Source organism: Apteryx rowi, unplaced genomic scaffold, assembly GCF_003343035.1.
Source record: "Apteryx rowi isolate R43461 unplaced genomic scaffold, aptRow1 scaffold_877, whole genome shotgun sequence".
Taxonomy (NCBI): domain Eukaryota; kingdom Metazoa; phylum Chordata; class Aves; order Apterygiformes; family Apterygidae; genus Apteryx; species Apteryx rowi.
Genome location: NW_020451179.1, coordinates 1 through 14,584, shown reverse-complemented (window position 1 = coordinate 14,584; position 14,584 = coordinate 1). Strand labels below are relative to the sequence as shown.

General features: G+C 40.4%; 1 gene segment (V, D, J or C); it reads right to left on the bottom strand.

Annotated features, from left to right (window-relative positions):
• Positions 1-1,567: 1,567 nt before the first annotated feature.
• LOC112977885 lies at positions 1,568-8,797 on the bottom strand. The segment is given in 5 exon segments: positions 1,568-1,762; positions 3,069-3,175; positions 3,589-3,606; positions 3,929-4,264; positions 8,710-8,797. Coding segments are annotated over 5 exon segments (552 nt in total).
• Between the last annotated feature and the right edge of the window lie 5,787 nt (positions 8,798-14,584).

The window sequence follows — 14,584 nt, the reverse complement described above, 5'->3', positions numbered from 1 at the left end:
TCAGAAACAAGAAGATTGTGTGATAACATGAGACAAAAAACCCCCACCAGCTTTCATAAAGGGCGTATGTGTCACTACTTCTGTCCAACCATGATGCGGTAGGCAGATAACTGCTCCCTGTGCCTCATCCTGGGCAGCTGGGATGGTGCTGTGGTAAGAGATGCTGATAAGTTCTCAAAATGTTTTTTTGAGTAAATGTCAAACCGCATCCTGTTTTGGCTAAACTCAACTGCTGTTCTTGTAAAGAGATATTTTCAAGAATATTTAGGCATGTCATCTGCCCTGCTCCTGAGGTACCACTTTCTGCTGAGGCCTTCAGAGATATTTCCCCCTTCTGTGGCAGGCTCCAGTTATTTTAGCCAGAGATTTGCCTCACTCTATGCCTCTTATTCCTTCTCCCTTGCTATTCCATTCCTAAGTGTCCTGCTTCTAATGCTCCACCAGTGCTCCTGTATCTTGGCCTGCACTATTTCTGCCTGTGTTTAGGAAACTTCTCTACATACAAGGTATGCTTCTGCTGTCCTCGTTTATTACTGAGTGAGCTGCCTCTGAATCACCAGTTGTTTAACTTGTACGACAAGGTGTTAGTTTAATGAGATACAAAGAGGATGAATGATCTCCAGAAACACTCCCCAGGATTAGTAATCCCTTGGCTTTACTGTTTATGTTGGGCAGAAATCCCCTTGATGTGTATTTCTCTTTTAAGGATGGCTGCTACAACTCTTCTCAGTTGTTACCTTAGTGTCCCCTCTTCTTCCCTCCTGCTTTCCATTTAAAAAATGATAGATTGGAATGACCTCTTTCCAAGCAAAAACAATCTCATATCCTTGAGCAGTATCTCCTTCTTTTACTTTTCTGCTCTTCCCATTCTTTCCCATGGGTCCATAGTGTAACGGTGGGTAGCACAATACTTCTATTTGGTTTGCACAATATTATCTAGTAGGGTCCATACTGCTTTAACTGTTTGCAAGTCCAAATACCATTCAGGAAAGGGAGTGGACAATCATGCTGATCTTTTGAATATAGTGCTTGCTTATTTTCATTATTTGTTGCATTGTCTGCCAAATTCAAGAGCATAAGGAGCTCTCAGGTAGGCCTTTTATTTTTTTATACCTGCAGAGAACTGTGTGTTGCAATGGTGCAGGAAGGTCAAGCTTTTTAATCTGGCTTTCTACTTGGTCAGAAATGGATGACTAAATGAGCTAGAGTATTAAGTTTCCTGCATCAAAACAGGAAGATAGAAGCAGAAATTGATGCACAGGGTATGATATAATATGGAGACTTCCTTTTATAATGTCTAGGTAATTTAACTACATCAGGAAAACCTGGGCTCGAGTGCCAGGTTTTCAGCTCTAGAAGCACAGATGTACTTCATTTCCATATTAGCAGGAAGTAGCATTAGGCATTTTAACCCAGTGCTAGTCCAACATGCAGAGACCGCCTCTGTTCATTTATATATTCTCCCAAAAGCCAATTCAGATCATTCAGTTTTTGGAGAACTGCAGGAGTCATGTTAATATTTGTGTCATGCCATCATGGCTGATAGAGGAAAACACAGAGAACCCTATAAAGGAAGGAATTTTATTAAAAGCTAGTTTTTAAAACAAGTGGATGTGGTTTCCCACATTTATCAGAATAAAAGGCTGGTTTCTGAAGCAAGTCAGGACTTGTGTACAAAGATTTGAAGCTTTCCACCTGCAGCATATCTCCATCCTCTTCTTCAAGCCTGATCTTTCAAGATGAATCATGTCTGGTACATTTTCTAAAGACAGAAGGAAAAAAACAGGAGTTATGGATGCGCCACTGAGAAATACTGAGGTCCAGGTAATGATCGTTATGTAAGTGAATCTCTGAATGAGAGACGAAAAGGAATAGTCTAGTTTTCCACAGGTCGGTCTGCCAGGGTTTCAATTCTTATTACAGATGAAGGACTTAATGTTTTTGTTGCAAATGAATTTAAAGCAATTTAAAACACATATAGCTAGATAGAAGGAGATTACTTCATTTGTGTTTCAGTAAAAAGGTTGATAGGAAGGAAGGAAGGAATGGATGGAGGGAGGGAAACTGGAAGGGCAAGAGAGAGAAAGAAAAAGGAAGGAAAGAAAAAGAAAGAAAAGGAGGGAGGAAGGATGGAAGGAAAAAAGAAGAAAAGAAAACAAGAGAAAGATTTTGCTTTTCTTTTCCCTTACATTATTAGAAATCGAGGGTAACTTAATTTTAATCAATGGGAGTCACTTGGGCAGAAAATGAGTGACTGTGTGTGTGTAAGGTTAATGACGTTTTATTCCTTGAATGGCTATTGATGAAGAGAAGGATGCTAATAAAAGTATGTCTTTCCATTTTGAATGTCTCAGATTCCTGTAGCTACAAACTCAATTTACAATGGTGGGATTCAGTACTGCTTACTCAGCTGACATGTCTGTAAAGTGAAAAAAATATATATTTTTTCATTCAGTCAGTCACACCTCAAAAGAAATGAAGTGGTCTCCACCCAACCCTGCACCAAGGCTTCATATGTTAAAAAAAAAACACAAAAAACCAAAAAGATTCCCCCCCCCAAAATTAGATCAGAAGATAATAAATGTTTTTGATAAACAAATAAATGCTGCCCAAAAATGCAGCCTTAAAGAAACAATCTCTTTTATATCCTTCCCCTCTTTCTCTCCCTTCCTCTTCCCTGACAGTTTACATTCTCTTCCCTTTTTCTGAGCTACAGCCTTTTTACTTTCCTCCTTTGCTTCTCTTGGTCTTTCTTAATTTTCTCTGTATTATCCCTCCTCCCTTTCCCTCTCTTCTTTAAAGAAAACATACTTTTCTGTGATATTTTGTTCTTTGTTTTGTGCGATATCTGCCTGGCATTCTTTCTCTCCCTCTTTTCATCTAAAGCCCATGCCTTCATCCTCACTATCTCGTTCTCTTGAAAATGTTGAAAAACACAATATAATTTTTAGAGGGGTGGGTTTGTATAAGCCTTTATGGAAGACCTCATTTTGTCCACACTGGTCTCCAGTACAGTTAGAATGAGTTAACAAAGCTGTACAGAACAGAAGAAGAACTCTGTTCCTCACCTTGGACCTGAGTATCAGTCCAGTCACAAACATCCCATACAAAATGCTTTTGAAGATGAGCATGATGTACACAATCTTCCCAGCTATAGCACTTCTCTGATAGTTTTCTGAAAAGTAAGGGAGAAAACAATAAAGAAAAACTTACAAAAAAAAAAAGGCATTTCTTTAGAAAATTATCCGAAGCAAGGAGATTTTTTTTTCATACTGCTGATTAGAACAGCTAGTGCAATGGCAGTATGTGAAATGCACCAGTCTCATGGAATGTTTTGTGAGAGTAGACAGAAGTTGGATGTTCACACCCACATGTGTGTATCCAACTAGCACATGAATGCATGGGTCCACACATATATAGTCCCACACCTGTGCACACAGGCATGAATAGCTGTGCCTGCCAGCAAAAAAACCTCACAGGACACTGACACACATGCACAAAAAAACGCATCTCTCTTCACACACATGTACACACAGATAAACAAACTCACTGGTTTCAAGGGAGGAAAATTTCAATGGTTTAACTTACCTTTGAAGATAGTACAACCTGAAAACAGAAGGAAAGAAATAGGAGTTATTATTTGAGCCCACACATGTATCAGCTCCTCTTCTAAAGAGCTCTGTTTGTGCAGTCACTTACATAATTGAGAGTGTGGGAATGAGAATTGCATGGCTCTTAGCCAGTTTGGAGAAGAACAGGATTGGATTCCTATGCTTGGTTTCATTTTCCAGGGACTGACAGATCTGAGTTAAGTGTAGTAGGCTGGCAAGAAATGTGCCTTCGGTTCTCACTGCTTGCTCTAGGGATAGGAACCTTCAGATAATGACTTCCCCCCCTACACCCAAATATATTCATTTTATTTACTCACCAGCATCTCCAGAGATGAATTTGTGTATCGATTCCAGTGTCTCATTCTTAAAGAATGTGGCAACACACTCAAAACGATTCAAAGGGTTGAACCATTCCTGGGCTGAGATCCTCAGTCGGCTGGTCAATGAGTAGGTATTCCCATTCCTTGTGGAAGACTCATCTGTCCCCACCCCATCTGTCCTCTGAGCACCGTTCACCTTCCAGACTAGATTGAGGAAGTCAGGATAGAAACCAGAGGCCAGGCATACCAGCGTGGCCTTGCTCTTCTGTTGGATCTCTTGCTTTGATGGGGAAAAGATGGCCACAGCTGGTGGTATGATTTCATCGTTCTCCCCTGGAATAGAAAGCAATGTGGCCCAGAGCCTTCATTACTGTCCTCAACCAGGAACCCCCTATTGTATTCATATCTGTTTGTGCTGTGTGATGCTTGATATATCTGGCCTTTTCACAAATGTCCATTATATCTATTAGTTAGTTAGACACAAGGAGTCTGCAAACTTTTGTTTTCATTCACTACACAGAAACATAAAAGGCCTGGCTACAGAAATGCATGATTGTTCAAAGTTCTGGTGATGTCTCTCTCAGAAGAACAAGGAAGCTATTAAGAGGCTGAACAGACTAATAAGCAGTGAAGCATCCACTGGTGCTATAGGGCTCTTATTTGTGATATTGCACTAACAGAAAAAATTCTGTATTATAAGGCACAAGCATCTTCAACTGACTGTGATGCATCTGTGGAGATTTAGTAAGAGAAGATGCGGTGTTCAAAATTATGCTGCCATGTGGCATCTTACTTGTATCATCATCTAAGAAATGACTTGAAAGCAAGGAGCTAATTTTTCTCACTGTCTGAAGTGAAGAAAACTTTAGGTAGGTGCTCTGAACATGCCTGGGGCAATTTCTGCTTTAAATCTGAACTTGCCATCCTTTTTAAGACTATGATATCTCTCTTTATGTTATCTATTATTTAGGTTATTTTACACATTAGAAACCCTTGTCTTAGACTACCAATCTGTTCAAAATAATGCAAGATTCTATACACTCACAAAGCAAAAAAAGTTCCTTTTCTCAAAGGGTTTAATACTTATGTATAAGACAAAAGGCAACAGATGTATACAGTCAAAAAGGGTATACAAGGAAACAATGAGATACTAATCAGAAATTAGGCAGTGACCTTCAAAAGGCAGGATATTCTTTACATTTTTTGTCCATTTTATTACTAAATTATGGAGTTCCTCTGAGTAATAGAGATCCTTTCTTACTAGTCTAGCATGATAAACCCACCCGGACTGCAGAGTGCACATGGAAACAGAAATGCAGAGAGAGGAACTGTGGAATCAGACAAAGAGAAAACTGTTTTACTATTTTTTGTGAAGGCAGTATAAATTGTGGATGCTCTTCTTGCTCGCTCCCTCTTTTCTAGACTAGGCATATATAAATTAGCAGAAATTTATAACTTACATTGATCTTGACCCTTAAGCCCTGGTGTTACCTTTCAGCTGTTAACATTAATCATGTTTGTCAGTGCTTATTCTGTAAAGAACTTCGGGGCCCTGCTGTGAAAACATGCAAGCTCATACAGCCCTCAAAAGGAGGTAACTAGATAGTACTGGAGGTAACTGGCTAGAAAGTTTTGCACTGCTCTGTTTTCTTCCTGGTGAACACTAGTGGAGTTTGATCATGGCTATTGCTCCCTTCTAGAACTTGGTTTTATGATTTTTTTTAATCTTAAAAGTCTGTCTGATGTAAGTTCATTGGCTCATAGCTGCGATGGCTGATGAGTGAAGACATGGAAACAGATAAGAAGGACAAAACAGAATACTGAGAGAGATTTAATTGACTAAAAGGAAAAAGAAGACAAAGAGGAAGGCAGGAGAAAAAGGCAGACAGAACAACAAAAATACTGAAAAGACAAAGAAAGCCAGAAAAAGAGCATGCTTGAAATGGAACAAGGAGACTGATACAAGTAAGAACCGAGGCAACCATAAAAATGTATCAGCATAATAGTCCATTCTGTTCTGATCTCCAACACTGGTCCTGGCAGACACAGGCACAATGCTTAATCACTCTTATGCATAAGTTCATGCATGCCCTTTTGCACATTCTTTCAACATCTAAGAGAAAAAGTGTAACATTACCATCATGGCAAGGTAGGTTTCATAGTTTACTGTTATCTTTCACTCCTACTCTCATTTGAAAATCATCTATGTAAAAGCTACCTATCATTAACGAAAAGGAAATTTTCAAATATCCTTCACGTTGAGCACTCAGATAAATCACAACTGCTCACCTTTAACTAAGCACAGTGCCAACTCCAAAGATAAGGGGTGAAGTGAAAACACGCAGCTGTACACTGTCAGACTATAACCCACAGTATCCTTATGCTCTTTTTGTCAGCCATCTAGTTCCCAAAAGTGGGAATGCAGGGGGAGGGGAGGGGGTGAGTGGGAGCAGGCCCTAGTGTGTATTTCTACAGTTTGCTATCAGATCTGGCAGTGGCAGAAGGAAAAGGTTGTTTTCCCCTGTGATTTCAAAACACTCAATGCAGCAGCCTTTTGGTATAGGTGAGGATAACTCCCTTTCAGGGAGGGGAGAAGAGAGAGAAAGCAGATAGAAAAAAAGAAGAATGGAGGAGAAAAGTGCACTGAGAGAAAGAGGACACAGATGTTTTGAGAATCAGTAACAGTGAAAAAGAATGCTGGAGGGAGCCAGTGTCCCACAGCAACTTTGGGCAGCCTGCCCGTCAGCTAGAGAGGGGAGCAATATACCAGCAAGACTGCTCTTTCCCTGCATGATCCAGCAGCCACGAGAATCCAGTCCTGGAGCCATGAGTCTAATCCTGCCTCTGAAATATTGCTCCTGGTTGTTACACAGTGAGGCAGGAGAACGGCCCAAACTGGCAGACTTGCAGAGAAGGATATTTCATTTCCAACCTCTGCAATGTTTTCTTGGACACTGGGATGAGACAGAGTTATTTCTTCCTTTCTCCCACAATGTGGCTTCCATTCAAGAAAGATGGAGTATCATAAGCCAAAGGACACAAGGATCTCAAAAAAAAAAGTGTCTGTAAACTCTACACTTCCATATCAACCCATCTGTAACATTCTTTCTAATAAATAATCAATAAAGCATTAGTTCTGTCCTTATGGCTGAATGAAAAATGCTAATTAGTTTGTTGTTAATTGAGAATGCTCTTTTTCCCTGAAACAATATCACATAAACCACAGAGATCTGAGTTCTCTCTCACCTCTCACCTAGGACTGTGAGTTTTGTCCCACTGCCGAAGTACAGTCTTTCATTACTCACACTACTTTGCAGCTTCAGGAAAACCTCTCCTCCACTTTTAGTCCTCTGAGCCAACCCTGTGGACCAACCCTTCACTCATGCAGTACCAGCAAAAGAAGAAACACAAAGGGCATTAATTTAGAGTCCCCTAAAAAGGGGGAAAGGTATATAAGGGACCACTATCATATCCATGTGTCTGACTAGGTGAGACCAATCCCAGAAATACGATTTCCAGAGCCCTTTTGCTTAGGTGAATCAGCTGTTGGAGCTTTTACCATTTCTTTAGAGCAGATTTATGTAGATGCATTATTAGAAAATTCCCATATGCAGGCAGAGTAATTTTCTTTGCTTATTTTCAGCTGAACAGCCTCATTTCCTTAAACTATTTCAACCTCATGAATATACCCTTGTAAAATAAATGTCTTTTTTAGTCCCTAAGCATCCTTTCCTTTGCCCTTCTCTGGATGGAAGTCTTTGCTTTTATTCTCTATGCTCTCTTAGCTATGATTACTCTACTTAGCTGCGCAGCTGACTATGGTCAATGAGGAGTCAGTGTCTTGATTTTCATCAGCTCAGGCACCTCCGAGTCACACTCCATCTCAAAAAATGTGCTGATCACTGCAGAGTATTACAAGGGTCTCAATTTTTGCTGTAGAGACCGAGTTCTATCATTTGTAAGCATTTTATTTTCCAGTGGAAGGGTTAGGTGCAACAGTCTGAGACATCAATTCTTCTGACCCCAGGGACAATATAATGAGAAATATAGATCCGCCATCATTTGTCAGGGTCTTAGAAGCAGACAAAACAGCCTGTTTTGTGGAAAATTTCCATGGTGTGGAAGAGATAGAGAACAACTGGGAATTAAAGAGCTGCATACAGCTGTATTACTTATGATAAAGCTGAGTATTTATTTTTTTGCTTTTGTTTAGACAATTAAAATTAATATTTGGTAGGAATATTTGTCTTCCTCAGTTGTATGATAACATATGCTTTAGTTTACCCTTAGAAAATCCAACATAATTTTAGTTACAGATTTTTGATTTTGTCTTCCAGACCTGACCAAAGTGTGACTGTAACTCAGTCCTTTCCAGACAGAGAGCTCTTCAGTGACCTGTCCTTAATTACCTGCAGCCCCAGAAGAACTAGAATTATGGGGAATGGTTATACTTTTGGAAAACAGTGTTTTTTGCAGATATTGATTTATTAAGAAGCTATATTTATGATTTGCACATGTTTTTCAATCCACTCCTCATTCTCATTATTTTTATGGCCAGCTCTTTATTCACAGACAATGTATTCATTCAGTTCTCCAAAAAGCAGTATAGTCTTACCTAGAGTAGCCAGCTTACTCTATTCTCCAAAGTACATTAGGTTATTGGCGCATCAGAAGAACATCAGTTTAATAATGAAAGAGGGGATAAGGTTAAAAGCAAGCTCTCTAAAGAGAAGATATGGGTTTCAAGTTGTTTAAAAGAGAAAACAAAGATTTCTTACCCATCACTGTAAGTTTTGTGCCATTGCCGAAAGTCACCTTATTGTTATTCACAGTGACAAAGTGTTGTATCATAAGCAAAGAAAAGGGATGCACTGCAGGTGACTTTAGTGAGCAGAAGCTTAAGCAATGTTTACTATATCTGGAATCCCAAAGATGTTCTCAGTCTCTGTCTGGAGGGCTTTCGCAGCAAACCAATTTGAATTCTCACTGTATAATCTTTAGCATTTATGAGAGTATTTTTCAGAATTTATTGATATTTATTTTCATTGTCTATGTTTCACCTCAAGTTGTTTCACAACCATTCTCTAATCTCCAGGTTTTCCCATTGATACCACATGCTATTCCAGTTTTGCAGAAGTAGAAACCGTACAGAGGTACCCAAATTGGTAGAGGCTGTCAGTGTCTAGAAATATAATTCCTTTCTAACCCGAGCTTCCTGACTCTCAGTTTCGTACTCTAAACATTAGGAATCCTTCCTTTCTTTAACCTGTAGGGTTAAATAATCAAATATTACTTGCTTTCTGGCTGTCAGGGTCACCTGCTCTGTTCATATGGGTGGTTCACCTTTGTGGCACTGAATTAAAACACTCATCTGTTTTCCCTTCACTGGCAGGTCAGCCGTCTTGAACTCTCATGCAGAACCCCATTTGATTCACTGGTAGTGTAAAAGTAATCCACACAAGGAGAGCCCAGAAGAGTTAGTCGGATGGTCTGAGACAAATCCTTGATATCCATTAGGAAGAACTGCAGTGAGGCAGTGTGGAGAATGATCAGAGAGAAATATTGGACTGACAGGCATGATAGTCAGCCAGTGAACACTGGAGGCTTATTTAAGAAAGAAAGGCCCAACTCTATCTTACACTGAAGCTACTATTGCCTCTTTTTTGACACCTGATGCAGAAAGCAGCATTCTGACAGGTACTGGCTACATTTCAGAACCCTTTTTGTAACACTTTTGCCATTTTAATAAAGAATCATATTTGGTTCTTTAGCAAAACATTATTGCAACAGAAAATTATTAATTGTCTGTTTCACATGCTCTGACAGGTTTTAGGTGCATCTCCACTGAACCTGGTTTTCTGAAAATTATTTCAAGGTCATCACAGAATCTCCTGCCTTGTTTTCTAGAGAGGATAGGCTTCCGGTTCTCAGATGATGGAAGGTAACAGAAGTGATTCCCATAATAGTAAGTCTGTCAAGAGAAACCAAGATAGAGCATGACCATGATGCTGCAGAGTGATCCACACCTGTCTTAACACACTCTTCCCACAATGCTTAAACACGTAGGGTTTTTTGTAAAGGCCTTCTGGGGGAATGTATCATTGTGAGTCCCCTGTCCCCACAATGATGCAACCTCATACAAAAACAATCCAATGCATAGCTCCACCCTCTCATTTTGTCACACAACCACCGTGAAAATTGCCTTGGAAACCACAGGCCACTTCCTTCCTCTACCATTGCTGGAGGAAGTACTGTATGTTTCTGTATGATAATCTGGTTACTTCTTAGTGTATCCATTATCCCCGAATTTATAGTCCCAACAGGAATAATTTTTTGCTATAGATAAAAAGGCAGTGATATATTTTTAATTGTTTATTGTCGATTAATTAATTAGCTGCTTTTATATGGAGTTATTTTTCACTTGGTAACTTCATGGCAGTGTTAATGCTGTTTTCCTTCTCACTCTTTTTCCTTCTGCCCTGGGGATGATAAGCAGCCAGAGCTCAAGCCTGCAGTAGCTGGTTTGCACTGAGGGAGATTTGCTTACTGCAGACTGCAGCTTATTTTGCAGCCTTGCCTGATCATGAATATCCTCTTTGGTCTGTTCTGTACCTATCACAGATGCTCTGAAAGGGAGGCAAGTAGGATGCTGAGCTCTTGAGACTGTATTCCTCTGTCTGCCCTGCTACAGGAAGCAGAAATACAAGCTTCTTGCTAGTGCTCTGTGGCACTGACTGTGAAAAGGCCTCATCTAGGAATAAGAGTGTGCCTTCATTATATAGACTGTCTAAAGGGTGTGGAAACTAGGGGGTGACAGGTTATAGGATACTTTATTTCCCTTCCGTATACCATAACTAAATGTGGACACAGAACTTCATTCTTACCCATAAATTTGTCTGTAGAACAGGTATGTTGTAACCCCAAAGAAGGAAAGATTTGTGCCAGTGGGACTGTGGGCACTAGCACACACTGAGCCAATGCGGGGAAGGACAGGCACAAATCCAATTTAGGTTTGGGTCATAGGCATCCCATCCTGGTCTGTTCTTCTCAAATAAAAGTTTAGTGCATAGTCAGCAACATGAATGAGTACCTGCAGTAGAAATGCTGTTCATAATGCTCTTGAATGGTTTCACTTCAATCTGTCTCGATTAAAAAAAAAAAAAGGAAAAGTTATGAATACAGGATACAATCCTTTGAAATAAGGTAACTCTCCCACTAGGAAAAAACACAAATGATTTTCTCCTGTTTTCAAATATCACAGAAGAGCCTGTAAGTTCTGACATGTCCTGTTCAGCTGGGAACAGCTGTTAGGGACTCAGAGAAGTGAGTGAGAAAGCCAGACCAAGTTGTAGCTTTTAGAATAGGACTGCAGAAGGCCATTGAAGATACTGCACAGGTGATTTCAGCTTGTCCTGCAATACCCTCTGTTCTACAACAGCAAAATTGTATGCTTAAATCCCTAATTATAGGCATGACTGCAGACATTTGTCTTTGTTCAGATGGAATTATTAAAAAAAAAATTATTTTTTTATTTGTCAGTATGGATCTGCCTAAATAATGATATTTGCCTGTTCGGTCTCAGTCTGCCCTGCAACTCATAGTATTTTTTCAGGATCTAAAGCCATTCTATTCCAATCCTTTTGAGATTACTTTGTCTCCTTCTCCGGTCTATAGCTCAGTCAGGGTCCGTAGTGTCACTTACAAGCCCTCTCATATATGGTGTCTTTCATTTAGGATGATGCTCCATGGAACAACCATATCCCCTCCTCTGTTTCTATTTAATTTTGAAGGAGTGTTTCTGAGTGATGCCAGCAAGTCCTCGAATGTTACTTTCACTAGGTAATTTCTGAGAAGTGCCAGCAGAGGGCAGTCTTGTCGCATTTTATTGTGCATCTGTAGCCGAGCAAAGGGAAAGGTCTTACAGGTCAGAAATTCAAAAGGGTGAGAGGGAGTGAAGAAGGAAAAGAGAATTCCTTGATTTTTTTTTCCTGTCTCTTATAGGACATTTCAAGATATTTAAAACTTCAGTCAACAAGGAAAGGCAAGCATGTGCAACTGAGAGACATTTAAGGTCATCTTTCCTAAAAATGGTAGTATTTCAGTGGTGGAAAATTCACAGGAAAGTAGTGATGTCATCACTTATATCAGTCCTGACTTCTGTAGAGCTTACGAAGGAAACAGACAGAGAGAGGCAGGCAAAAACACAGATAAGCCCTGAGATTTACAGGTTTGTTTTAGGGTCATTGGGAAGTACTTTTCTTACACTTTCAGTACATCTGCCCATGAACCCTTAGAATTAAGCAGCAGCTCCTTTTCAGGGCATATCTATGTTACACAGTGGAGCAGAGACAACTCGTACATCTTAGCTGGGTAAGGAAACAGTTTTCTCATTCCAAGACTGACAAACTTGACTGGCTGAAAGATGTAGGCAGCAGAAAGTGGAAATCGCTACAGGGGAAATCACTGGAGAGTTGGACTTGGTCATCCTGCAACTGCTGGAAGGGTTTCCCACCACAGCAGCAGCTGCTATATCTCAGGCTTCCTGTGGGGCAGAACTGATAGAGATAAAAAGACAGATAACCTTGTTTCACTGGTCCAGCGCAGTCATAGGGTTTGGAGCAGAAGATGAGCATTTGGGATGCAATATTGTTCTTTAGTGGAACAACTTAGGCACAAATCAACGGCCTCTAACAAGAAGCTTGAGTAAACACATACTGGAAGACAAGAGAAACAAGGGGAAGGCAATAAAGGAATCAAACATACATAGGATGATATGGCATCATTATCTGCATAGGGATGTGACTTTACACATCCTCTCCTGCCATCACCTCATCTTTTGAGTAGCCGGTGCTATCTGTATACTGCAAATAGGCTATTATTGACAAACTGCTCCCTCCTTCACTGCTATTCATGGTGAGTATACAGAAGCTTACACAGATGTGTCTGAGGTGTGACTGTGGAACATCTGAAACCCTAGAGACAATCCACCTTGCTATAAGTAACTTTGACCATGGTTTCTGTAGCTACAGCTTTCCCAACTTCCTCTGCAGCAGAAAGAAAATGAGAATAAATATGAGGACAGGGAGTGAGACAAGAACAAGGAGCTACAAATAGCTGTTTCATAAGAAACTCTTTGAAGAGCTGCAATATGCACAATGCCACTTCAAGCTGGCAAAAGAAGCACTGTCTAGGAGAAAATCTGGAAGAAGTACCTCAGAATGGAATGGCGCACAGCGACTGCAGGACTTTAAGATGGCAAAGGCCATTAGAGATCTATGTGGCTTTCTACAGCCACCTGGAAACTGCACAGCTATTACCAATCAATAGCCAGCTCATTAATTTGCAGTACTTTGAGGGCTACTGATAAGTTTGTTTTCATAAGGGCCTTGTCATTCCATTTTCCAGTCCAAACTAAACATGCTAAAGAGCTGAGAAACAGAAAGAGACCCTTCTCTATCTTGCCCCTAGAGCTGATAGACATCTCTTTTTCAATATTTATGCAAGGAGGCTGAGATTAGACAGATATACTATGGTTTTCAGGAATTTCATTAAAATAGAAGACAAAAAAACCCCACCAAAATCATCCAAAGATCAATCCCAAAGTTACCAACATGGTTTATATGCCTCAATGACTAGGGCATAAAGTAGTTTTCCTATTATCCATAAAATTTGCTCTGTGGAAGTCCTTCACAGAACATTCAGATGGCCAGTAATAATTCCTAGATAGAAGAGGAGTAAATGTGTTGTGCACCTGTGTAGGTGGAAGGGATTGAACAAGTATGGGCAAGGCAGGAGAGAGAAAGGAACTTTGTGAGACTCTGCAATTTGAAAGAAAATTCTCACACAGTACTTTCCTGCTGTATAACTGTAGCCTGAGCTGAACAGTGAGTAGAAAATGATGGATCTGACACTGTTCCAAGGGGCTCCCTGGGAGCAGATGAGGGCTCCCCGGGAGTGCAGAGTGGTGTGCCACATGCTTTGCTGAGCAGCTACCAGAGTAGGAAAAGCTACCAGAGCGTGTGCAAGGGCCCCTGGAGCGTTGTGCAAAGCTCTGAGTCTTACAGAAACGTCTTTAGAGGATTGGAGTAAGCCAGGAAAGCAAACAAACCTAGCCTTGTTGGTGTCCTGCCTGTGTCCAGGGTGGGACTATGATGAACACAACTTTCTGTAATGTTCCCAAGCTTCCCTAGCCAAGAACAGTTTAGCTTTTGTTTCAGTAGAGCCTGGAAGCAAAGTAACATTTATGTAGCCCAGTCAATAAGGAAACTAAGACCCTGGCATGAAATATAGTGGCTCATCCTAGCAGTACAAAAGCATCTTACCAGTTTTGAAGAAATAGGGTATTAACAGGAAGACCTTTCCTAGGAAGTACTCCCAGCTGATTCCCTGTCCCTGCTCTCATCAGGTGATCTCAGCACCTTCCACTCTTTTATTTATTTCTTTTTTTGTGATCAGCTACTGTGTTTAACTCCAGGGTATTCAGCTTTGCCATAACATCAGCGAGCAGTGTGCTATGTCTGCTCTCTGTGATACAGCTATACATCTCTGATCCCTACATATATGCAGGATGAGATGGCCTAAATAAAACCTTTAAAATCAGAACTCCCCCATCTGCTGTGTCCTTGCAGGATCCTTCCTATAAGGATAGGAAGT